At 47.4% G+C, this 21,378-nt stretch overlaps 8 protein-coding genes across 8 annotated transcripts; 3 read left to right on the plus strand and 5 right to left on the minus strand.

The window, feature by feature from the left end:
* Positions 1-810: 810 nt before the first annotated feature.
* On the minus strand, positions 811-1,207 carry BGW36DRAFT_59366 (uncharacterized protein). Its single transcript, XM_046222456.1, has one exon. The coding sequence runs from the start codon at positions 1,064-1,066 to the stop codon at positions 863-865; it is 204 nt and encodes a 67-aa protein (XP_046066951.1). The 5' UTR covers positions 1,067-1,207; the 3' UTR covers positions 811-862.
* A 357-nt stretch (positions 1,208-1,564) lies between these two features.
* BGW36DRAFT_401117 (uncharacterized protein) lies at positions 1,565-2,827 on the minus strand (the record flags this gene model as incomplete). Its single annotated transcript, XM_046218711.1, has 3 exons — positions 1,565-1,807; positions 1,913-2,335; positions 2,411-2,827. The coding sequence occupies 3 exons, from the start codon at positions 2,825-2,827 to the stop codon at positions 1,565-1,567; spliced, it is 1,083 nt and encodes a 360-aa protein (XP_046066952.1).
* Positions 2,828-3,632: 805 nt separating this feature from the next.
* Positions 3,633-5,836, minus strand: BGW36DRAFT_59370 (glucose-6-phosphate isomerase). The gene is made up of 3 exons (XM_046222457.1): positions 5,611-5,836; positions 4,980-5,514; positions 3,633-4,923 (listed from the first exon to the last, which is right to left on the minus strand). The coding sequence occupies exons 2-3, from the start codon at positions 5,477-5,479 to the stop codon at positions 3,762-3,764; spliced, it is 1,662 nt and encodes a 553-aa protein (XP_046066953.1). The 5' UTR covers positions 5,480-5,514; positions 5,611-5,836; the 3' UTR covers positions 3,633-3,761.
* Positions 5,837-6,655: 819 nt separating this feature from the next.
* On the plus strand, positions 6,656-9,455 carry BGW36DRAFT_389273 (uncharacterized protein). Its single transcript, XM_046217325.1, has 5 exons — positions 6,656-6,878; positions 6,933-6,989; positions 7,038-7,630; positions 7,683-9,185; positions 9,240-9,455. Exons 1-5 carry the CDS (start codon positions 6,860-6,862, stop codon positions 9,330-9,332), a joined length of 2,265 nt encoding a protein of 754 aa, XP_046066954.1. The 5' UTR covers positions 6,656-6,859; the 3' UTR covers positions 9,333-9,455.
* A 231-nt stretch (positions 9,456-9,686) lies between these two features.
* BGW36DRAFT_465627 (mandelate racemase/muconate lactonizing enzyme family protein) lies at positions 9,687-11,588 on the plus strand. The gene is made up of 4 exons (XM_046222311.1): positions 9,687-9,986; positions 10,041-10,145; positions 10,218-10,823; positions 10,874-11,588. The coding sequence occupies exons 1-4, from the start codon at positions 9,942-9,944 to the stop codon at positions 11,471-11,473; spliced, it is 1,356 nt and encodes a 451-aa protein (XP_046066955.1). The 5' UTR covers positions 9,687-9,941; the 3' UTR covers positions 11,474-11,588.
* A 121-nt stretch (positions 11,589-11,709) lies between these two features.
* BGW36DRAFT_306682 (alpha-1,2-mannosidase, putative subfamily) lies at positions 11,710-14,381 on the minus strand (the record flags this gene model as incomplete). Its single annotated transcript, XM_046212171.1, has 6 exons — positions 11,710-12,292; positions 12,342-13,025; positions 13,085-13,902; positions 13,982-14,091; positions 14,149-14,181; positions 14,246-14,381. 6 exons carry the CDS (start codon positions 14,379-14,381, stop codon positions 11,710-11,712), a joined length of 2,364 nt encoding a protein of 787 aa, XP_046066956.1.
* Positions 14,382-15,278: 897 nt separating this feature from the next.
* On the minus strand, positions 15,279-16,833 carry BGW36DRAFT_389280 (uncharacterized protein). The gene has a single exon (XM_046217326.1). It carries the CDS (start codon positions 16,406-16,408, stop codon positions 15,617-15,619), a length of 792 nt encoding a protein of 263 aa, XP_046066957.1. The 5' UTR covers positions 16,409-16,833; the 3' UTR covers positions 15,279-15,616.
* A 1,265-nt stretch (positions 16,834-18,098) lies between these two features.
* Positions 18,099-21,237, plus strand: BGW36DRAFT_432550 (putative alpha-glucosidase AgdA; the record flags this gene model as incomplete). Its single annotated transcript, XM_046221149.1, has 4 exons — positions 18,099-18,790; positions 18,874-19,278; positions 19,330-19,500; positions 19,563-21,237. The coding sequence occupies 4 exons, from the start codon at positions 18,099-18,101 to the stop codon at positions 21,235-21,237; spliced, it is 2,943 nt and encodes a 980-aa protein (XP_046066958.1).
* Between the last annotated feature and the right edge of the window lie 141 nt (positions 21,238-21,378).

Raw genomic sequence — 21,378 nt, forward strand, 5'->3', positions numbered from 1 at the left:
AAACACGCGATGTTAAACTGGAAAGACTAATTACCTTGGCCCAACAAGAGTTAACACCATTTAGTTTTACCCTTTTCAGTCTCATGGCATAAAGCCGACAGACCTTACGGCCGATCGGCACAACCCTCAACCGTATCGGGCTAAAATTGCTCCGAGGAGACCCAGCCGTACCTTTGATTGGATGGGAAATGATCATGGAAGGCTAATATCTATTAGCATGTCATTGACCTTTCGTGAGGATGTCATTTTAGAATTTACGAATTGTGACTGCCTACGGTCACCGGCGCATCCAAAAAACCGTGATGAACTCTGCCACAAACTTCAAACCCGACTGGCAGCAAAAGAGGGCACCAGATGGAGATTACGGTGTTGATGTTGGAAGGCCTCCAGCAACTTTTGTCCGCGTTTAAGGGGAATTTTAAAAGGACAGTGGGAATTAAACTGTCAGCGAGATAAAAAGAGCCACCTTTTATACAGAATCGTTAATAAACTATCAAAGAGCGGGGCTTCTCCCCGAACTCGGGAGACCTTTATCATCCATTCTCACACAGATATGGACGGGAAACCTTGGCCTACGGTCCTACAGAAAGGAAATCGTAGAGATCGAAGATGGAGAATATTAGGGTCGACCAGAGGCATAAACAGTCCGTGACCAGCAAGTACTTCTATCGGACACTGTGTAAGAGCTGCTGTATTCAAGAACATTTCTTTCAACTCCACCATCTGCTGGCCTTTTGATGACAGTCGGCACCAAATCCCATTCAAAACTTCGCGTACCCCAGCCGTACAGAATCATCGAAGACGAGGATAGTATGTAGACCGGGCATTAGGCCGAGGTATGAAGTCTCTGCATTCACTGCAGTCACCAAGCCAGCACATTACCCCAGAGAATGGAGCAATACAAACCACTGATGTTGGGAATGAAAATAAGAGCGCGGAAACACGAAGTCGCTCCCTGAGGTATAAAGTTCCTCATACGTTTCATGAAGTACAGCAAACCAATCGCAGTCATTAAACCAGTAGCATATTCCAACGGGTCCAAGTCCATCGTTGACGCCAAACTCATGATTTAGTAGTTAGTAATAGAGCAGTAACTTCTTAAATGGAAAATCTTATTCCATGTAGAAAAGAGACTGGTGATTAATATTTCTTTTAATTATATAGACAACAGCTGCAATACGGCAACATTAAAGAGAATAGATAAGAGGGCCACTTTATCCAAAGTATTTCGTGAACTGACGTTTGAGCAGTACGAGACGAGTAGAGAAGATGTCATACTCGCGCATGAGCTTTTCCTGCCGTTTCCCAAACTCTCGAATAAAGGCGTGAGAGTTCTAGTGACAAAGGGATGAATGAAACATATACATAAATTCCACTTTTGTAGAGGCACCTCCAAGTCTGGCAAGTATTGATGGATACCCTTATTAGAATCAATTAATATCAATCATTTACGTATAGGGAATTCGTGTATTGCCAGAGATGCTTTCATTTGGCCATTCTAAGAAAGAGTTTATAGTTTATGCTAGTCTTTACTTTCCACTTTGGCGCTTCTGATTATAAGGAATTAACACCTTCTGGGTTTCCAATTTGGAATTGCATAAGACCCGTCGTCTTTCTTCATATCGAAAGTTCCTTCTTGTTGCCAGGCATGAAGGAACCAGCCAACCTGGTTTTCTTTGAAGAATTCGCAATTGTCGTCAAAATTCTGCCAATAATTTGTGTATTGATCCTCGCCACAGTCGCATGAATCTGGACCTGTAACGTGGCCACCAGCATGTCCGTCGTTGTAAGCCCATGCCCATTGCGTCTATTAATAACGTTAGCACAAGGTCTTTTATTCTTTTATCTTTCCTTTCATTCCAAACAATATAGAGGATAGATATCCCAGAAATAATGTGCAAATACTACTCACCTCTGAGATCAAAACTGGCAGATCTATATTCGCCTTCAACCAGGTAACCTGGTTTTTAATGTAGTTCCATGAGTCTGCCTCCGTCAGATCGTCATGATAATAGGGCATGACATGTGCATGCACGACATCGCTCAAGTTCGCAATCTTTTCACCAACAGGGCCCAGCGAACTGCCGTCGTCGGAACTCATCGTTCCTGGACGGTCCCAGTCTTCGGAAATACCAATAGGGATTCCGTATTGCTTGGCGGCCTCTTTGAAATCGGATAGATATCCCTCAAAAGCTTCGTAACTGCCTCCGTCTGTGTCGCCAATTGGCTCCGTTCCAAACTCTATACTGTGCACAACGTAGGGCGCAATATCGGCATAGCTGCTATTGGCAAGGGTATCCAAAATCGACGTTTGAATCTTTTTCCACCACGAGTCCTGTTATTGACGCGTCTATTTAGTAAGATCCTTTTGAAGAAAAGCAGAAACCAATTATTATGGTGGGCGCCCTACAGGGTCTCCATTCAACGGCCACGCAACCTGAAACACAACACCCATATCATGTTCAATGCCGGCTTTGATAAGTCTCTCCCAAATGTCATCCGTGTAACAGCCGGGTAAGTAAGCGCGGGCCAATGAAGCACCAAAATCCTCCTTCATAGAGGCAAAATCAGACTCGATGAGCGAATAAGGCTCACCATCACAGTCATTTTCGATCGGATAAGAAAAGCCAAGGAAACCGTATGTTTGTTCAGCAGAGCACCACCAATCTGATCGCGACATGTCGGGAACGGTCGTAGAATTGTTAAACGTCGCTGAGTTGAACGGGAAACATGTTGACGACGAGTTTCCTCGGCGTATGTGAGTATGAGGCTTAAGATGATAGCCGCTAACAGCGGAAATTATTGAAAGAATAGCCAGAGTGTGCATTTTGTAGATACAATTCTTTCTTCTTAATAATCTTGATGCGTAGGACGATTAATTCCGAAAATGAGAGAACAGCGTTCCTTTGTCTTAATTTATATATTCGATCGATTATATTTACGTACTGTTAGAGAAGTAAGACGCTACATCGCAATTGGAAAATGGCCCCTTCAACATTCAACATCAATATTTACATAGGTTGATCTATCCTAAAGTAGATTGAATGCAATAGGCTTAAGCAACATTGTCAACTTGGCCTAGCTTTTCATATGTTCACTCTGTTTGGCCAACCGCAACCTTAATTTAGATAAAGCCTTGGAACGTTCCCTGTACAATGTTACGCTGGGGCTGCGATGGACTGTAAACCCTGTGGCATCTGGAATATCCGACCATATTCCGAATCGGGTATCTCTGCCGGGTATCTAAACAAAACAGGGTTTATTTGGGGGCTAAGACAATCACACTTTGAATACTAACCTAGTACAATTTCGGATGCTCTGCGCAAAATCCATGAAGAAAGTTTCTCATAATTGAACATCTTGGGTGTCATTCTTCTAGTTGAAACATGATTCTGATATTGTTCGTCTTTACTCATGGCACTTGAGGATATTCGGGTAATCCGTCCGCATTGCTTATCATTACATATGTATATTGTGTTTAGTATAAAGCTGCTGCGCTTCATAATTAGCTATTCATTGACATCCAGGGAACTACAAAAGAAAAAAGCTAATTAAATGACCTTGTTGAAAGAGAGTCATAACACGCCTATTGCCCGGAAAGTCTGTATAAACGGACAGTGGTCTCATCATCTCGTTTTTGTATCATCAAATAGCCTGCTCATTAACCCTCGAATTTTCTAGTTACTGCACTGACGGAATAGATACGTTCGGCGCTTGACAGCTCAAATAGGCATTTGGTCCATGTCTTCGTTGGTACGGGTTTATGCAAGGTTCGCCTTGGCCTTGAAAGTCTTGATGAGACCAGCAGTAGACGCGTCGTGGGCACCACCCTCGCCGGGAGTTTCGAGTTCTTTCTGGATCTTCTTTGCCAGGACCTTGCCAAGTTCGACTCCCCATTGGTCGAAAGAGTTGATATTCCATACAGCACCTTCAGTGAAGGTCAGGTGCTCATAGTAAGTAATGAGAGCACCCAAAGTTGCCGGTGTAATCTTCTGAGCCAAGATGGATGTGGTTGGTCTGTTTCCAAGGAAAGTCTTGTGTGGAACCAGGTCATCGGGGGCATTTTCGGCCTTGACTTGCTCAGGGGTCTTTCCGATCATGAGGGCTTCGGCCTGCGCAAAGAAGTTCGAAGCCAGCATGCGCTGGTGCTTGCCGCCTTCAACGGGGTTGTGAGACTCGACTGCGAGGAGGAAGTCGGTGGGGATCAATTTTGTTCCTTGGTGGAGGAGCTGGAAAAAGCTGTGCTGGGCATTTGTCGCGGGTTCGCCGAAGAGAATAGGGCCAGTGGTGTACTTAACGTAGTCGCCAGAGCGCGTGATAGCCTTTCCATTGCTTTCCATGGATAGCTGTTGGAGATAGGCAGGGAAACGGTGCAAGTACTGATCGAACGGGGCAACAAGGTGGGTTTGGGCACCGAAGAAGTCGCTGTACCAAACACTCAGAAGGCCGGCAAGAGCTGGGATGTTTTCTTTGAGAGGCGCAGTGCGGAAGTGGTGATCCATAGCATGAGCACCGGCCAGGAATTGGTGGAAGTTGTCATAGCCGATATACAACGCTACGGAGAGACCGATAGCGCTCCAGACCGAATAACGACCACCAACCCATGACTCAAAGCCAAACATGTTCTTCTTATCAATACCAAACTTGGTGACTTCAGCTTCATTTGTGGACAAAGCAACAAAGTGCTTTGCGATGTACGATTCATCCTTGGCGGTTTCGAGGAACCATTTCTTGGCAGTGTTGGCATTGGTCGTCGTCTCGGCAGTTGTGAAGGTCTTTGATGCAATTAGGAAAAGGGAGGTTTCCGGGTCAGACTCCTTCAGGGCCTCGGCGATGTGAGTACCGTCGATGTTCGAGACAAAGTGCAGTTTCAGGTCGCGGTCTCCGTAGGGCTTGAGTGCTTCAGCGACCATGACGGGACCACTTTCAGAGTGCTATCATTAGCATAATCAAGGATAATCATGGATTGGTTTCCTTACAGGTCAGATCCACCAATACCGATGTTGATGATAGTCTTGATTTTCTTGCCAGAATATCCCTTCCACTCACCGCTGCGGACCTGCTCTGAGAATTCTTTCATATGTGCCAGCACGCTATTGACATCTTCAACAACGCTCTTGCCGTCGACCTGCATGGGCTGGTTGCTGACATTGCGCAGAGCCGCGTGGTAGACGGCACGGTCTTCTGTGAAGTTGATATGTTCGCCCTTGAACATGGCATCCCGAAGCTCTTCGACCTTGGCTTCTTTGGCGAGCTCTACTAACAGATCCAAGGTCTCGTCGGTGATGAAGTTCTTGGAGAAGTCGAAAAGGACATCTTTGCCATCAACGGTGTTGGTGAAGGTTTTGCTGAACTTCTGGAAGCGGCTGGGATCCTTCTCGAACTCCTCTTTCAGCACAATGCTCTTGCCCACGGATGCATGGTGCTGCTGGAGCTTCTTCCATGCATCCAAATCCGAGGCCTGTTGGAAACCGGGCATGGTGAAAGGTGGGAGTTGATGGGCGGATTGTTGCTCTAGGTAGGACTTGTTGTTAGCGCGGGGTATCCAAACGGAGCCCGCAGTGAGCTCGGTTGAGCCGAGCACTGCTCAGCCTGGGATAAAACACTCACTGGAGAGTCCAATTGAGATGATTGGTGATAGATGCTTACTGCAGAGCTGGGATGGATGAAGGATCGCAGACCGGAGTCGCAGCAGCTAGGAAAACCCGGCTATATAAAGTCGCCATGTCGTCACGAGGGGCAGCAGCGTGGGGCATTGGCTGTTGCTGTATCACATATAATTAGTTAATCGCTGCACGCGGGCGTGCCCGGCATCCCTCACGGCAAGAAAAAAAAAATCTCATTTCGCATTAAATAATTTAATTACTATCTCTTACTTCAATATGCTCGGGCCAATTGACTTGATCCTCTCTTCTGACAGGCTCCGCGTGGAGCTTGGTTTGAAATCAACATGATCTCGACCACGCTTAGTAACAGTAGACTTTGCGCCGCCTCATATTAGGCTGCGATGGCGGTTAGTTATGATTATTCAATAATTGGGCAATGTCAATTGCCGGTCCTGCTGCGATCGTCTATGACAGTGTTACGTGTAGAGTGGGATAATGGCAACAATGATGACTAGTAAGTAAGTTAATCTCTAGGTTATTTTGTAGTCATCAAATGAGTAAGCAGGCCTAAACTGCACATGTTCCTATTGGCCCATCGGTGAGATCCCATTTTACTTCTTGTCCCTCAGTAATAGCACTCATGTCTGAATAATCCAAGGAATCTCTAGTTATCTATAGCATTTCCATTGTACCTAGTTCGAATCATTAACAGCAGGGGGAAGATAGTAAAGGCAGATCAAGTAGACACCGGGGGATCCAGGTATACCGCTAGACAGGCTCCCAAGGGTCAACTCCTTGTCAATAATTGATGGATCAGATGAGGCAAATGAAGCAGATGGGAGGTGTACGAGTATGGATTTTCCTCATTATGAGGATACTGAGATAGCCATCATACAGACGGGTCACATGACTGACTTACATAGACTAGTCCCTTAATGGAAAATCCGTCACATGACTCGACACAAATGTCGGCTACGCCAAGACTTACATAAGCAGCCCAGGGTGAGCTCTTGGCGCGGCGCAATCTGATTGAATTTGGCAGTTGCGAAGCTATCTAGACCGCGAGAATTCTTCTAGTCGTTGCCAGCGACCAGACAGCTCCCAATTGCGCATTCCCATTTTCAGGCAGGGCTGCTAAGTGTGTTTTTATATATCCTTTACCAAGTTTGCACCCGTGTCCTCCAACTTCTCTTAGCTGGGACGCTCCCAACGAAGCTTCCAGTCCGGCGACAAAGGACTTGACTCTTTCAAACATGTATAATCCATACCAAGGCAAGCCATCTCGAATTATATTTGCTACAGTGTCATCATACTAACCTGCCACAGGTTCCCATCTCTATGGGCGACCGCCAGAGTTCAGCGGCTTTCCGCCTCCGGGCATGGGTGAGTAGATGAACAAGATCAAAAAGACATGATTCTGACAAGCTCTAGGTGCTCCACCCGGTATGTCTGCCCCTGGAACCGCTCCTCCTCCGGGGATGCAGCAGGCAAATACACAGCAGCCTGGACGCCCAGCTGGCTTCCCAGCCAACTTTCAGCCTCCCCCCAACATGCCGAATATCAACTTCTCCGCTCCCGTCATTCGATTGGGCACATCGGGGCCTGCCAAAACGTCCACACCCGAGAATGCAATGCTAGGTGCAGAGTCAGGTCGTCGGGCAGGTCTAGGGTCTAGGAATGTCGAGTCGCAGCGGCAAAATATCCGTGATGCGATGATGCAGCTACAGCCGCCTACTAAAGAAGAGATACTGAGGACGATATTCGTGGGTGGGATTACAGAGGGAACTGGTGGCGATGATGGAGTTGAGAGAATCTTACGCTGTGCAGGCAATTTGAAGCGCTGGATACGTGCGACTGACGCGGATGATAAGCCTTGCAAGTTTGGTTTTGCAGAGTTCGAAGATCCGGATAGTTTGAGCATTGCGTTGGAGGTTCTCAAAGATGTGGAGGTTCCTGTGAAGCGACAAATGCCACGTAAAGCAGATGAAAAAGAGGATTCTGAAGTCGACAAGTCCACGCTCCTGGTATGTTTTGCGCTTCATATAAGTTATTTCCGACATACTAATGAGACTTTAGATTGTATTTGACGAGGGTACTGTCAAATATATCGAACAATACGAATCATCTAAAACCGAAGAACAAGATTCCGAACAACAACCGCGCATCGAGTCCGCCCGTCAAAATTTAGCCTCCGTTTTGTCCGATCTTACGCATCCTGCTGTTCCTCCACAAGCCGAAGAGGCGTCAGCCGTTGATCGTGACGGTGATATAACCATGCGAGAAGGGGAAGGCAAAGATGGGTCAGCTGAAGTCGTCACTATTCCCATCACCGCCGAAGATGAACTATCAGACATTCCAGCAGAAATGCGGGAGAGCGTTGCCAAAGAAATCGCAGCATTTCGCGAGAGAAGCAATCGCCGGGATCTCGAGCGTCTACGTCGCGAAGAAGAAATCGAATCGATGGAACGTGCGAGAAATGCCGGAGGGCGCATCAATAGATTGGCTTCCCCGCCACTTTCGGCACCCAGCGGTCCTGCTGGGGGAGCGAACGGCGTACCTCTTGGCCCGCGTGACCGTTCTATCGCCAACGCACCTTCTGGCCCTAAGGGCTTTGGTGTGCAAATTCCAAAGGATTACCAGAAGGGTGTCTCTTTTGTGAATGGGAACGGGGTCGGCTTTGACGGTGAGGATGAAGGTACAGATGCTAGTGACGAAGAACTTGAGCGCCGGAGACAAAGCAAGAAGAATGGCGAGCTAGAAAAACAATACCTAGATCAAGAGCGAAGATGGTTGAATCGTGAACGCAGCCGTACCGCGGCTGTTGAGCGAGAGAGAAACCGCGACAAAGACGAAGAGGCTAAGCTCCAAGAAGCTAAGGAAGCAATGGCAAAATTCCTCAGTGAATGGAACGACGATATTGAGAGCGGCCGGAAAGCAGAGGATTACTACGCCGACCATGGAGCCTGGGTTCGAAGTCGAACAAGCATCCGTGGCAGGGAAATCAAAGCTGACGAAGCGGATCGCGCAGCTGAGGAGCGTGAAAAGACTAGATCTGCCCAGCAACGCGAACAAGCGCGCGGTATGGCTGACGACTTCCTGGCTCGTCAAGCCCAGGAACTGGAGACGAGAAATCAGGCACCAAGAGAACCACAACGTTTCAAGCTTTCACTTGGCGCAGCTGCTCAACAGAAAGCTCAAGCCGCCACTTCCCGTCGTACTGTTGCTGAAGTTGAAGGGCTGCTAGAGGATGAAGAGGAAGTGGACACCACAACCAAGCGGACACTCGTCCCCATCAAATTCGATTCTGCTGCGGAAGCCTCCGGACTCACAGACGAGGAACGAGCGCAAGCCGCAAGACAGCTGGCAGCAGAGATCCCCACCAGCAAAGAAGGACTCTGGAAATGGGAGGTCAAATGGGAGTTTGTCGATGAGTCCGTGCTGGGAGACCAGCTCAAGCCGTTTGTGGAGAAGAAAATCATGGAGTACTTGGGTGTGCAAGAGCAGATGTTGGTTGACGTGGTCGAGGAGCATCTTCGCAGGCATGGTCCTCCTCAGGAGCTGGTGGAGCAGTTGGCTGAGGTCAGTATTCCCTTCACTACATGTGCAATTCTATCAAACTAACTGTTTCTATAGGCTCTTGACGAGGAGGCAGAGGTGTTGGTTAAGAAGCTCTGGCGAATGATTATTTTCTTCTCGGAAAGCGAGAAGCGTGGTCTGTCTGGATAGATAGTAGTTAAGAGACCCATTATGTATTCATTGACCCGCGGGCTATTCTGCATGACTTGATAATGAGCACCGAGTAATAATCTCTCTATTACTATCCCTCTATTCCTATAATCTCCCTATTCTTATACATGTTGTCTAGAATGCCTCTATTGGCTTTATATCCCGCATTTACTTATCGGAGCAACTGCGAAGTCACGGGATAGATACATCGGAGACAATCCCGGCGACGAAATTGCAACATCTGATTCGCGGGAATTCCTAGTGATATCAAGTTCCACGAATCAGATACATCATTACCATACAATACCTGTGACTGATCCAAGTTACCCGCAAGAAAATTACCCCCGCCATATTATTCATCATTATCGCGTTTTCCCCTCGTGTGAATACGTACTAAAATTTGGAGGAAGGTACAGCAGGCTACGTATTGCTAATTGGTGTTACATGAAGAGAAGCGAATATAATATATACCATTGTTAGCCCCTCATTGCTTTCTACTATTTTTTCTCCGACATATGTACCTCTGCTATTCGACAACATAGGATTTCCAGCTCTTTGCGTGATTAAGTTGCTTTCTGGTCTTTAACTTATCAGTGATTAATTGGCACAATGGTCAAGATTACCGGTTTCGTCACACGAGACGTGAGGTTTCCAGTAAGTCAATTGCAATTCCGCCGTGCGCAAGCATAATATCTGACGACGCTGTAGACCTCGCTTGACAAGACTGGCTCGGATGCCATGAACGCAGCTGGCGACTATTCCTCCGCGTACTGCATTATCAAAACAGACTCTCAACACGAGGGTCACGGAATGGTGAGACCACTTCTCTCTAACACGACGACGCACCACGAACCTAACCCAATATATTGATTGGTTTTTTGGTAGACATTCACAATCGGCCGCGGCAACGAAATCGTCTGTGCGGCAATCAGCACCATTGCGTCGCTCGTCGTCGGCAAAGACCTCGACGAGATCACCGCGGATTGGGGCAAGACATGGCGCTATTTGGTGTCTGACAGCCAATTACGCTGGATCGGCCCGGAGAAGGGTGTGATTCACCTGGCGCTGGGTGCCGTGGTGAATGGGCTGTGGGATCTGTGGGCAAAGACCCTGGCGAAGCCCGTGTGGAGAATCATCGCCGATATGACACCCGAGGAGGTCGTGCGGTGTATTGATTTTAGATATATCACTGATGCACTGACGCCCGAGGAAGCGGTTGCCTTGTTGAAAGAGGTCGAGCCGACTAAGCAGGATCGTATCAGGGATGCGGAGCAGAATAGAGCTGTTCCAGCGTATACTACTAGTGCCGGCTGGTTGGGGTATTCGGAGGAGAAGCTCAAGGCGCTCCTGGCGCAGAGTGTGGAGGATGGTTTCAAACATTTCAAGCTCAAGGTTGGTGGGAGCTTGGAGAATGATAAGCGGCGGTTGACGATTGCTCGCGAGGCTATTGGATATGATAAGGGGAATGTGTTGATGGTGGACGCAAACCAGGTAAGTCAGTCCTATCAGGAAAATTTGAATATATACTGATGTTTTCTTAGGTTTGGTCTGTCCCAGAGGCAATCACATACATGAAAGAACTCGCCCAATTCAAGCCCTGGTTCATCGAAGAGCCCACATCGCCCGACGACGTCCTCGGCCACGCAGCCATCCGTAAAGCACTCTCCGATACGCCGTACGGGCCTATTGGCGTTGCAACGGGAGAAATGTGCCAGAATCGGGTGATGTTCAAGCAATTCCTGCAAGCCGGAGCACTGACTGTTCTGCAACCCGACGCATGCCGGGTTGGCGGCGTAAACGAATGTCTGGCAATTCTACTACTGGCTCGCAAATTCGGCATCCCGATTGTGCCGCACTCTGGCGGTGTCGGGTTGCCGGAATACACTCAGCATCTGAGCACGATTGACTATGTGGTGATTAGCGGGAAGAGGAGCTTGTTGGAGTATGTCGACCACTTGCATGAGCATTTCGAGCATCCAGCGAGTGTGAAGGATGGGTATATTGTGACACCTACCGAACCTGGTTATAGTGTGCAGATGAAGCCGGATAGTATGGAACAGTACTCGTTCCCAGGCGAGCCGGGGAAGAGCTGGTGGACATCAGAAGAGGCGAAGCCTATTTTGACTGGGCCAAGGATTTAATTGCTGTTTTATATTATATAAATTGAGGTATGCTGTTCAAGTTGGAGTTTAAAATGTCCTTGTCAGTGTTCTTGCACATATATGCATTATAGTAATGAAATTCATTTTCAAGCTCAACCATTGATCAACATTGAAGTTTTTGAAGTAAATGTGATTTTGAATATGAAAATAATACTGAAATCTATGCAATTTTATATCTATACAAGAATGAAAGCATGTGTACATGATTTCGCAAACTAAAAGTTGTACGGCGTCAAACTCGGTGGCAGATCCTCCGTGTTCGTACCCCATCCACTCTCATTATCACCCAACGTAAACTCCAAGATCCCACCATTAAGGAAAAAGTCATGATCAATCCAGTTCTTTGTCCAGGGTTTCCCATCCCTAGTAGCATTCTGAATATAAATATTCGTATACGAAGGGTCGAAATTGGCGTTTCGGATTGTCGCCACTTTGCCTGTGATGGCATTCGTAATTGACACTTCTTCAAAAAATGGCGGGTTGAGCAGGTACACGTCTTGTCCGCTAACGGGCCAAATGCCCATCATGCTGAGTGATTCAAAGGAGCCCATGGCGCCGGAGTCGTCGTTGCCGGGGATCCCGGAGTTGGTATTGTTGAATTGCGAGGGGATGTAGGCGTGCGCTTGCTTTGAGGATAGACCGGGATGCCCGGCGTAGTGGAATTGGTACACAGTTAAGAAGGCTTGTTCGTCGCCGACGTAGAGGAGCCCCGAATCATGCAGATAGGAGAGACGGCTGGTGAAGTTGTCCTTGCCTCCGAGGGTAGCGATGAGTTCGCCCATGTCTTGTGGGACGAAGCTAGAAATTAAATGAGTATATGAGTCGTGGAAAAAGGAGAAAGACTTACAATGTGTATAGCCAGGCACTTCCCTCATAAGTTTCGTAATTTGACTCGAAAAGATAGCAAGAATTGAAATCCAGCAGTGGCGAACAAAATATCGGATCTTGAGAACCCCAGCTTCCATTATCATATTTCGGCTGCAGAAAACCGGTAAATCCAGTATAAACTCCGTTGATGCTCGAGGCTGTGTCGCTGTTGAACATATTCTTCCAATTCTGTGCTCGGCCAATATATTTATTATAGTCACCCGATTGGCCGGTCTGATTCGCCATAGTCGCAATGCAAAAGTCATTGTAGGCATATTCAACTGTCCGCGAGATACTGCCGGTCATGAAACCGGACGTGTTAGTGTCGTTGTCATGGGTAGGAACGTATCCAAGATTGTGCCAACTGTCCAGGTTTCCACGCCCTTCCACAGACCAATTGTCTGGCTCTACCTCGGCATCTTTAATAATGGCTTCATAAGCGGTGTTCCAGTCAATATCAGGAACCCCTTTCAAATAGGCATCGGTAATCACAATATCAGCATTTGAGCCTCCTTGTGTGAATCCTTTGCATAGGGACATGCGGCAGTCGGGAAGATAGCCTTCGTTTCGGTATATATCGACTAGACTGCGAACCATGCGTGACTGAGAATAAGGATCGATGAGAGTGAGAAGGGGATGGATGGAGCGGAAGGAGTCCCAGATACTATTTTGCGAGGAGGTTTGTCAGAGATCTACCACACTATGTTGTAGAAACCCACTCACCAGTAATAACTATCATAGTAGGGCTCATCGCTCTGCCATAAAGGATTCTGGCCGGTATAGTCCTGTGGACTCAACATCGACCTGTAAAGGCCGCTCCAGAAAGACGTTTGCAAGTCATCGGAAGCGCCTCCGGGGTTCACTGAAACAACATTGAGCTTGTTTGTCCATGCCTGCTGTGCTGCTTCATACGTCGCATCGAAATCGAAGTTAGGGATCTCATTCTGCCCATTACTGCAGGCATCCGCGTTGCTTATCAAACTCAGTCCAACTCGAACCTTAAGCTCATTATTCACCGCTCCTGCGAACTGTGTCCATGCACCAGCTGACTTGGCGGAGCCATAACTTCCCACTGTCTGTGATACGTTACCAGGCTGGAGGGCAACTTGGTCGCCGAAAAAGGTGCCAGTATTCCGAATTCCGGCTCCCGCAAAATCAATGCAGGCATACGTCTTGTAGTTTCCATCGCCAAAACTAGGGCCAAATGTGCCACTGACCTGGAGTTGACCAGACGTAGGATTCACAGTGGCCGTACCACTAGATCGCGATTGCGGCAAATCTCCTAGATCAACTAGAATCACAGGACTGTTGTATTGCACGTTAGGGTCAAAGGTGAAGCGGTACAATGCCGTGTGGTTTGTAACCGTAATCTCCGTCTGGACGCCGTTTTTGAGCATGAAGCCGAAATACCCCGGTTTAGCAGTGACCGAACCGGCCACATAGCCAGTGTTTCTATTTGGCGAGCTATAGACACATTGAGTAATGTCGTCATTGGTGCAGTTTGGATGTGGGAAGATGGGGAAAGTCCCCATAGATGCGGCCTAGCATTGCGTTCAGTATACTTCATCCAAAATCAAGGCATTGGAGGCGAGTCAAGTCAAGAGTCAAGGAGTAGCTTACACCACCAGTGCCGGAGTCATGCATATGAGAGAACCCCATTATACCACCTGAATCGGTAGAAAAGCCTCCCTGGTTATCGTAATCTGAGTCTGGGCCTGCCTTGGCCATGCCTATACAAATTCTATCAGCCGACGAAATATTTGCTCAGTTCATCGGAGATTTCATACCGAATGGCAAACTAGCACCGGCAAAAACATGTCCTGTTATTTTGACTCTTAGCTTGCGCTCTACAAAATCAAAATGACAAGACGACAAATAGCATACCCCCGTTGGACGTGCCAATCAGTGGATTGACATATCGGAGGGGATCAAAACTAGAATTCCCAGTCGAACTGTGTGCTGCGATAGTGGATAGGAATAGAAGAGGTGATACTCCTATGACTTTGTTGAGGGTCCGCATATCGCCTAAATACCAATGCATCAACAGATACAGTGACTAGAGAAATGAACGATATAGAAAGGCCCAGTAACACCTCACAGCAATATTCCTAGGAGACAAGAAACACCGTTCAGCGGCGTCACAGGATTAATTTCTGAAAATCTAGTCATGGCTGTCAATCCGGGAGTTGAATCTTAATTATACCAAAATAATTTTCGTTCTATGGAGCCTCGCGGCATATACAACTCAAAATGGTTTCAAATGTAAGCAATCCATTTCCGCAGCAGAAGGGGTTTCATTGGTGAAAAATTAAACCGACCCCTGCCAAGCTCATGCTAAAGCCAGCCCAGTCGGTAATTTGATCAATCATTGGAGAATCGACAGAGCCACAGAGTAGCACTGGCCGGATCAGCAGGATAGTTTCGCTGCTACTTTAACTATAAAATCCAATCCAATTAAGGCCAGCTGATCAGTGCCCTACATACCATGATCCCAATAGTGTCATATGGCCTTGACCTTCTGGTTTGGGGGCGCGTTGTCGCTGCGTGGCGTAAGGCCAAAGCGAGATGGAAGCATAATTGCATATGTGCTATTGAATGACCATAATTCTTGGGCTTCAAGAAGAATGCGGCTGCATAATGCCATGGTAAATAGCATTGGATTTCAGAGAAAAAAAAGTTGAATGGCACATTGTTTTTTCAGGGCGAGGAATGCCACACAGAATTAAGGTAGTATCTGGTATCCGTTGTAGCCTCAGGCACCCGGCATGAGGCCTCCCATCGCGAGCCTCGCGTGTTATTGTTGCATCCTGACCGCCGCTGTTTGCGTGTATCATAATAAAACTTCGGAAATTTTATACAATATAGATTTCTTCTTTATATTTGGTTCTTTTGTGATAAAAATAGATCTACAACTAATGTCAAGTATGTATACAGCATGAACATTGAACTGCAGATATACTAAGGAAATATCTCAGGGCATGGATAAGACTCTCATGCTTATTATTATTTCAATTGCGTACACCACAGAAACGCAACTTATCGCCTCTAAACTTTGCTTATGACCTTTCTTGAGACCTAGCCGTCCCTACACGGTATGATTCGGTTACAATACGGGTATTAGTCGGATTCTACCTAGATCAAGACAACTAGTGAACAGAGCTGGTATTAATATTTAAATCTAATAGTATTACAGTCAGCCTACTTGGTTCCATACCATACGTAAGACGTCATTCAGTCTCTTTCTTCGGTATCCATCTAGCTTGCGGAAAGATGCCATCCAATATAGAGGTGAGAAATAATGAGCATCGTCGTGGCGACCTTATACAAGCTGAGCCTTGCACCAGTCGATGTGCTGGTCGGCGTCGCAGGCCCTGTTGCTGCCGCTGTTTTGCTGGTCAAAGATGACGGAGGCAAGCTGATTGATGGGGACGTCGATGACAGCACTGTCTCTGAAAGTCCTATGCTGGAAAGGGCGAGAGTAGCAGAGCTCTCGCGGCGGTCACTGCTACTGGTGATTGTCTCTGTCCCCGTACTGGAGAGGACCGGTACTGTCGAAGGTTCGGGGAAGCCCAAACTGTCAAGCGCATCGCTCTGGGTTGCCCAGCTCCCCGTCGGCGTGGAGATGAACGAAGTAGGTGCCGACTGGCCTGACACAGTGATAGTGTCGCAGACGACCTCCCAATTCGAGGCATCGATACCACCATCCGTCAAACACATGAAGTGGTCGCTCCAACCGTATGGATTTTTGTCGTTATCGGCGTTTAGAGCTGGTGAAATCTGGCACAACGTGGCGCAGGTGACCGGGTAAGCGAGGTCATCCGGAACAGTCGGTGATGTGATGTTGTATACAGGGCCGGAGCAGCACTGTGCAAATCGCGGAGCGCTGTTGGTGCCGATTGGTGGCGTCTTGCAGATGACCCCCGGAAGTTTCTCTGGCCATTCTGAGAAGGCACCAGCATAGACCTCGTTGAAGGTCGGGTTACCGACACACTTGTGAGCAGACATTGATTGACGTGCGGGTTGGACACGAGGAAAAGCAGGATTCATGTGGCTCTGACGAGCGGCCAGGGGTCAAACTAAATCCAACATCGGCCTATAATTAATACTCCGCCCGATTGGCTGGTTCACTCTCACTTAATACCAAGCTACCGCCACGAATCAGCCAAAAAGAGTGCCTAGCATCTAATAGGCCTTTTACCCTCTTCTAGAGATGATTTATAATTGAGTCCTAGGACCAGGCCATAGGATGCGAAGGATAACCGATCAAGCTTAAATTAGCTTGTCACAGCTAATAAAACGGCACGATTCTACCCAGTCGGGAGACCAAGCGGACGGTTAAGATGGATTAGCAACACGGGCAAAATCGAAGGATAAGATTGCTGAAAAGCGAGGAGTTTAGAGCAATGGAAGACTGAAACTCCTTAGCATCAGCCCAAAGCAGGTATCCGTAGATCCCCTCAAATTGATGCTTGTGGCGGGATGGTTTCTATTAAACTAGTGCCTAAAAGGTTCAACAGCAGATCAGCGTAGGGACACGCCCTAAGGTTCTCCCCGCCAGAACTGTCCCGTGTAGTTGCACGCCTCCGATACAGCAACGAAATCCTTGTCTGGCCTAAAGTCCGATTTAATCGAGGCCTAAACGATAAAACCGGAGGAGGTCCGATAGAAAACGTACGATCTGGCGAGAGCCGATTACGTAGTGATGTAGTACAACAAGAAATGGAGTAGCTACTTTATAAGCCTTATGTATATATATTCTATCCAATCGTAACATTGAAGAAATAATTACCAAATCTCTAGTCCTAATCCTCTCTAACCCTCCTGCAATCTCTTAATTTTCCTCTCCTGACCCTAACCATAATCATTCCCACCAGAGGATGTGGCAATAGTCGAGAAAAGTGGACACAAATTGATAACCAATAAAAGTTTGCACTAAATATTAGCCTACTTTTTATTGCAACCGTCCGTGCACTAATTTCGACTTTACCCCACATTCCGTCGACTAGGGACTCGGGTCGCCAAACAAGTGGTGTACATTAAGACCTAGGATCAAACAATTGTATATAGAGAGAGGGTAAAACCATAAGCAATCACCTAGAAATGAGGCAATAAGCAATTTTGTATGTAAATATAATCTTGACACGGTTTCTGTTGCTTAATGCGAGGGATTGCTAAGGTGGGGTTGCTTGATCCAGGTTTTGGGCACGCACCACGCCAGCTTAGCGTCGGGATATCGGGGAATTTGTTCCATGGTAAGCTGAGAGATTTGGCAGAGAGTGAAGGTGACGGCCGTAAAAATTACTACACCAAAAGGGTCACCTTCAAGGGTAGCGGTAATTAATTTGGCTCTTATTTAGGCTGACAGAAGGTCAAGCAAAATTTCAGCTAGGCCCTCAAAAGACTAAGAATAGCAGGAGAGCACGATACTATAGGACAGCCAGATACTGCTATTTAATTAATTTGCCATTTCACCTAGCGGTCACATTCCAGAATATCTCGATGGAATCTTCTATTCAATCAATCATAGCCGGAGCCAGAGCCTCCATAGGTAGTACATGTGGATCAGGGTCGGGGAAATTGCGGGGCCCCCGACGAATGTCCTGGATAGCTTTGGGATTTGCAGTAACTTTCATGCAGAGAAGTAATATAAAAGGCCCTTGTTCTCATTGTATCGACGGGATAAAATGCTGAAGGTGCTGGTGGAATGAAGCCTCATACTGCCTATCTACCAGCAAACATGGTCAGCTCCGCTGGGTTCCTTGCCAGCACCTGGCTTTTTGTGACTGGTGCTGTTGCTGCACCTTCAAGTGCGGCGACTACAGCACCTCCAGCACAGTTCACTGTACCTAACTCTGTCAATTATGGTGCAAATTTGATTGCCAACATTGACGATGCTACAGCCGTCAATGCTCAGAAAGTTTGTCCCGGATACACTGCATCAAATGTCCAAAAGACCGAGTTTGGCATCACAGCTACGTTGAAACTGGCTGGTGCTGCTTGCAACGTATACGGTACAGACGTCCAATATCTGAACCTGACTGTGGAACACCAGTCTGCGGACAGGCTGAACATCAACATCGTCCCAACTCACATTGATGCTTCAAATCAATCCTGGTATTTGCTTCCACAAAACATTGTGCCCAAGCCCACTGTTGAGCCGGCTACCGTGGGTGCTCATAGCGATCTTACCTTTAATTGGTCGAATGAGCCATCCTTCAGCTTCAAGGTGACACGTAAGACCACTGGTGATACTCTTTTCAACACGGAAGGAACGGTTCTTGTATTTGAAGACCAATTCATTGAGTTTGTTAGCTCCTTGCCGGAGAATTATAACCTCTACGGGCTTGGTGAGCACATCCATAGCTTGCGACTTGGGAATAACTACACAGTGACGACCTACGCTGCGGATGTTGGTGATCCAATTGACCAGTAAGTGCTATATATATCACACCCAAAATGCTTTCCTGCGTTGTGAAATTGAAATAAATTCTTCATGCTTACTTTTCTTGTAGAAACATCTATGGAACCCATCCCTTTTATTTGGACACCCGCTATTACGAGGTTGATGGCAAGAATTATAAGTTGCTTACTACCGATGAGACCCATAATTCTAAGAAATATAAGTCTTTCTCTCATGGTGTCTTCCTACGGAATGCCCACGGCCAGGAGGTCCTTCTGCGTCCTAACAACCTCACCTGGCGGACAATCGGTGGCAGTGTTGATCTGTATTTCTATTCAGGCCCATCACAACCAGAAATTACTAAGAATTACCAGCAAAGCACTGTTGGACTACCAGCAATGCAGCAGTACTTCGCATTTGGTTACCATCAATGCCGATGGGGATACAATAATTGGACGGAGATGCAGGAAGTAGTGACAAATTTCAAGAACTTTGAGATTCCTCTGGAGACTATCTGGTAATATGGACATTTAATCCCCAATACTTAAATAATTCTCATCAGTTCTAGGTCTGATATCGACTACATGAACCAGTATCGCGATTTCGATAATGATCAGGTCCGATTTTCTTACGGTGAAGCTGCAAGGTTCCTCGGACAGCTTCACCAGGATGGCCAGCACTACGTTCCAATTGTCGATGCAGCAATTTATGTTCCTAACCCTGAGGATGCTTCTGACGCGTAAGCAACGCTTTTCTCCCGTCATTCTATGGCTAACGCTGAAACTAATTCTTTTACATTAGCTATCCTCCCTATAACAGAGCAGGTGACATCTGGTTGAAGAACCCTGATGGAAGTCAGTATATTGGAGCCGTCTGGCCAGGCTACACTGTCTTTCCTGACTGGCACAATCCAAACAGTAGTGACTGGTGGGCCAGTGAGTTGATGTTGTGGCACCAGAATGTGTCGTTTGATGGCATCTGGTTAGACATGAATGAGGTTTCGTCATTCTGTGTTGGCAGCTGCGGTACAGGCAACCTTACTCTGAATCCGGTTCACCCCCCCTTTCAGCTTCCAGGAGAGCCTGGAAACATTATCTACGACTATCCAGAGTCTTTCAACGTGACGAATGCTACCGAGGCTGCTTCTGCATCTGCTGCATCGTCCAGCCAAGCTGCGTCTGCCACATCGGGTCCCACACCAACCTATACTGGCTACTTGAAGACCACACCTACCCCTGGAGTTCGCAATGTCAACTATCCACCATATGTAATTAATCATGTGCAAAATGGTCATGATCTCGCCGTTCATGCAGTTTCACCCAATGCGACTCACGCGGACGGTGTCCAGGAATATGATGTACACAATCTCTATGGTTACCAGCAAACAAACGCAACTTACAACAGTTTGATGGAGATCTTTCCAGGAAAGCGTCCATTCATCATTGCTCGCTCCACGTTTGCAGGGAGCGGCAAATGGGCTGGGCATTGGGGTGGAGACAACGCTTCCAAGTGGGCTTACATGTTTTTCTCCATTCCCCAAGCACTATCCTTCTCTCTCTTCGGTGTTCCCATGTTCGGTGTTGACACTTGCGGCTTCAATGGAAATACCGATGAAGAGCTCTGTAGTCGCTGGATGCAGCTTTCTGCATTCTTCCCCTTCTACCGCAACCACAATGTCCTATCTGCAATTCCTCAGGAGCCATACAGATGGGCTTCCGTGGCCGATGCATCCAAGTCCGCGATGAAGATACGTTATGCCATTCTACCTTACATCTACACTCTATTCCACCTTGCGAGCACCAAGGGATCGACGGTCATGCGTGCTCTATCTTGGGAATTTCCCAATGACCCATCTCTAGCAGCAGTTGAGACTCAATTTCTACTAGGACCTTCACTGATGATCGTTCCTGTGCTTGAGCCTCAGGCAAATGTCACCAAAGGTGTATTCCCTGGAGTCGGCACGGGTGAAGTCTGGTATGACTGGTATTCTCAGACAGCTTTCGATGCGAAACCGGGTGTCAATACCACTATTAAAGCCCCGTTAGGCCACATCCCCGTTTTTGTGCGGGGTGGAAGTGTCCTGCCGATGCAACAACCTGCATTGACCACTCGTGATGTGCGAAATAGTCCTTGGTCACTGTTGGTCGCTCTAAGCGGTCAAGGCACCGCCTTCGGTCAGCTCTATGTTGACGATGGAGAAAGCATAACTCCTGATGCAACGCTTAATGTCGACTTTGCTGCATCTCATTCGACACTCACCGCTTCCATGAATGGTTCCTGGAAGGAGACTAACTCCCTGGCAAATGTCACAGTGTTGGGGGTACAGAAAACGCCATCATCCGTTACCTTGAACGGCAAGCCGGTTTCGAAGAGTTCGGTATCTTATAATGCAACCTCTCAAGTCCTATTGGTCAATGGACTGCAGGATCTCACAAGTGCGGGGGCTTGGAGCAGCGACTGGACGCTGAAATGGTAAAGCTGGTGCATATACTTTTTCTTCAAGCTCAGCGGGGGCACCGCCAGGATGTGACGCATTTAGGATTCGGCATATAGATATTCTGGGATATCATCTTCATGTTTCCTATTTTGATTATCATTTCCCATTCTGCTTGGGAGC

The sequence above is a fragment of the Talaromyces proteolyticus genome (assembly GCF_021365285.1).
Source record: "Talaromyces proteolyticus strain PMI_201 chromosome Unknown BGW36scaffold_13, whole genome shotgun sequence".
Lineage (NCBI taxonomy): Eukaryota > Fungi > Ascomycota > Eurotiomycetes > Eurotiales > Trichocomaceae > Talaromyces > Talaromyces proteolyticus.

Bases quoted from the DNA above. Each gene is read 5' to 3' on its own strand.
- BGW36DRAFT_59366 (XM_046222456.1), bottom strand. From the start codon at position 1,066: ATGAGTTTGGCGTCAACGATGGACTTGGACCCGTTGGAATATGCTACT.
- BGW36DRAFT_59370 (XM_046222457.1), bottom strand. From the start codon at position 5,479: ATGCCCGGTTTCCAACAGGCCTCGGATTTGGATGCATGGAAGAAGCTC. The intron at 4,924-4,979 runs GTAAGGAAACCA...GCACTCTGAAAG, and splicing joins GGTATTGGTGGATCTGACCT to TGGTCCCGTCATGGTCGCTG.
- BGW36DRAFT_389273 (XM_046217325.1), top strand. The intron at 6,990-7,037 runs GTGAGTAGATGA...GACAAGCTCTAG, and splicing joins CTTTCCGCCTCCGGGCATGG to GTGCTCCACCCGGTATGTCT. The intron at 7,631-7,682 runs GTATGTTTTGCG...ATGAGACTTTAG, and splicing joins TCGACAAGTCCACGCTCCTG to ATTGTATTTGACGAGGGTAC.
- BGW36DRAFT_465627 (XM_046222311.1), top strand. From the start codon at position 9,942: ATGGTCAAGATTACCGGTTTCGTCACACGAGACGTGAGGTTTCCA. The intron at 10,146-10,217 runs GTGAGACCACTT...GTTTTTTGGTAG, and splicing joins AACACGAGGGTCACGGAATG to ACATTCACAATCGGCCGCGG. The intron at 10,824-10,873 runs GTAAGTCAGTCC...ATGTTTTCTTAG, and splicing joins TGATGGTGGACGCAAACCAG to GTTTGGTCTGTCCCAGAGGC.
- BGW36DRAFT_389280 (XM_046217326.1), bottom strand. From the start codon at position 16,408: ATGAATCCTGCTTTTCCTCGTGTCCAACCCGCACGTCAATCAATGTCT.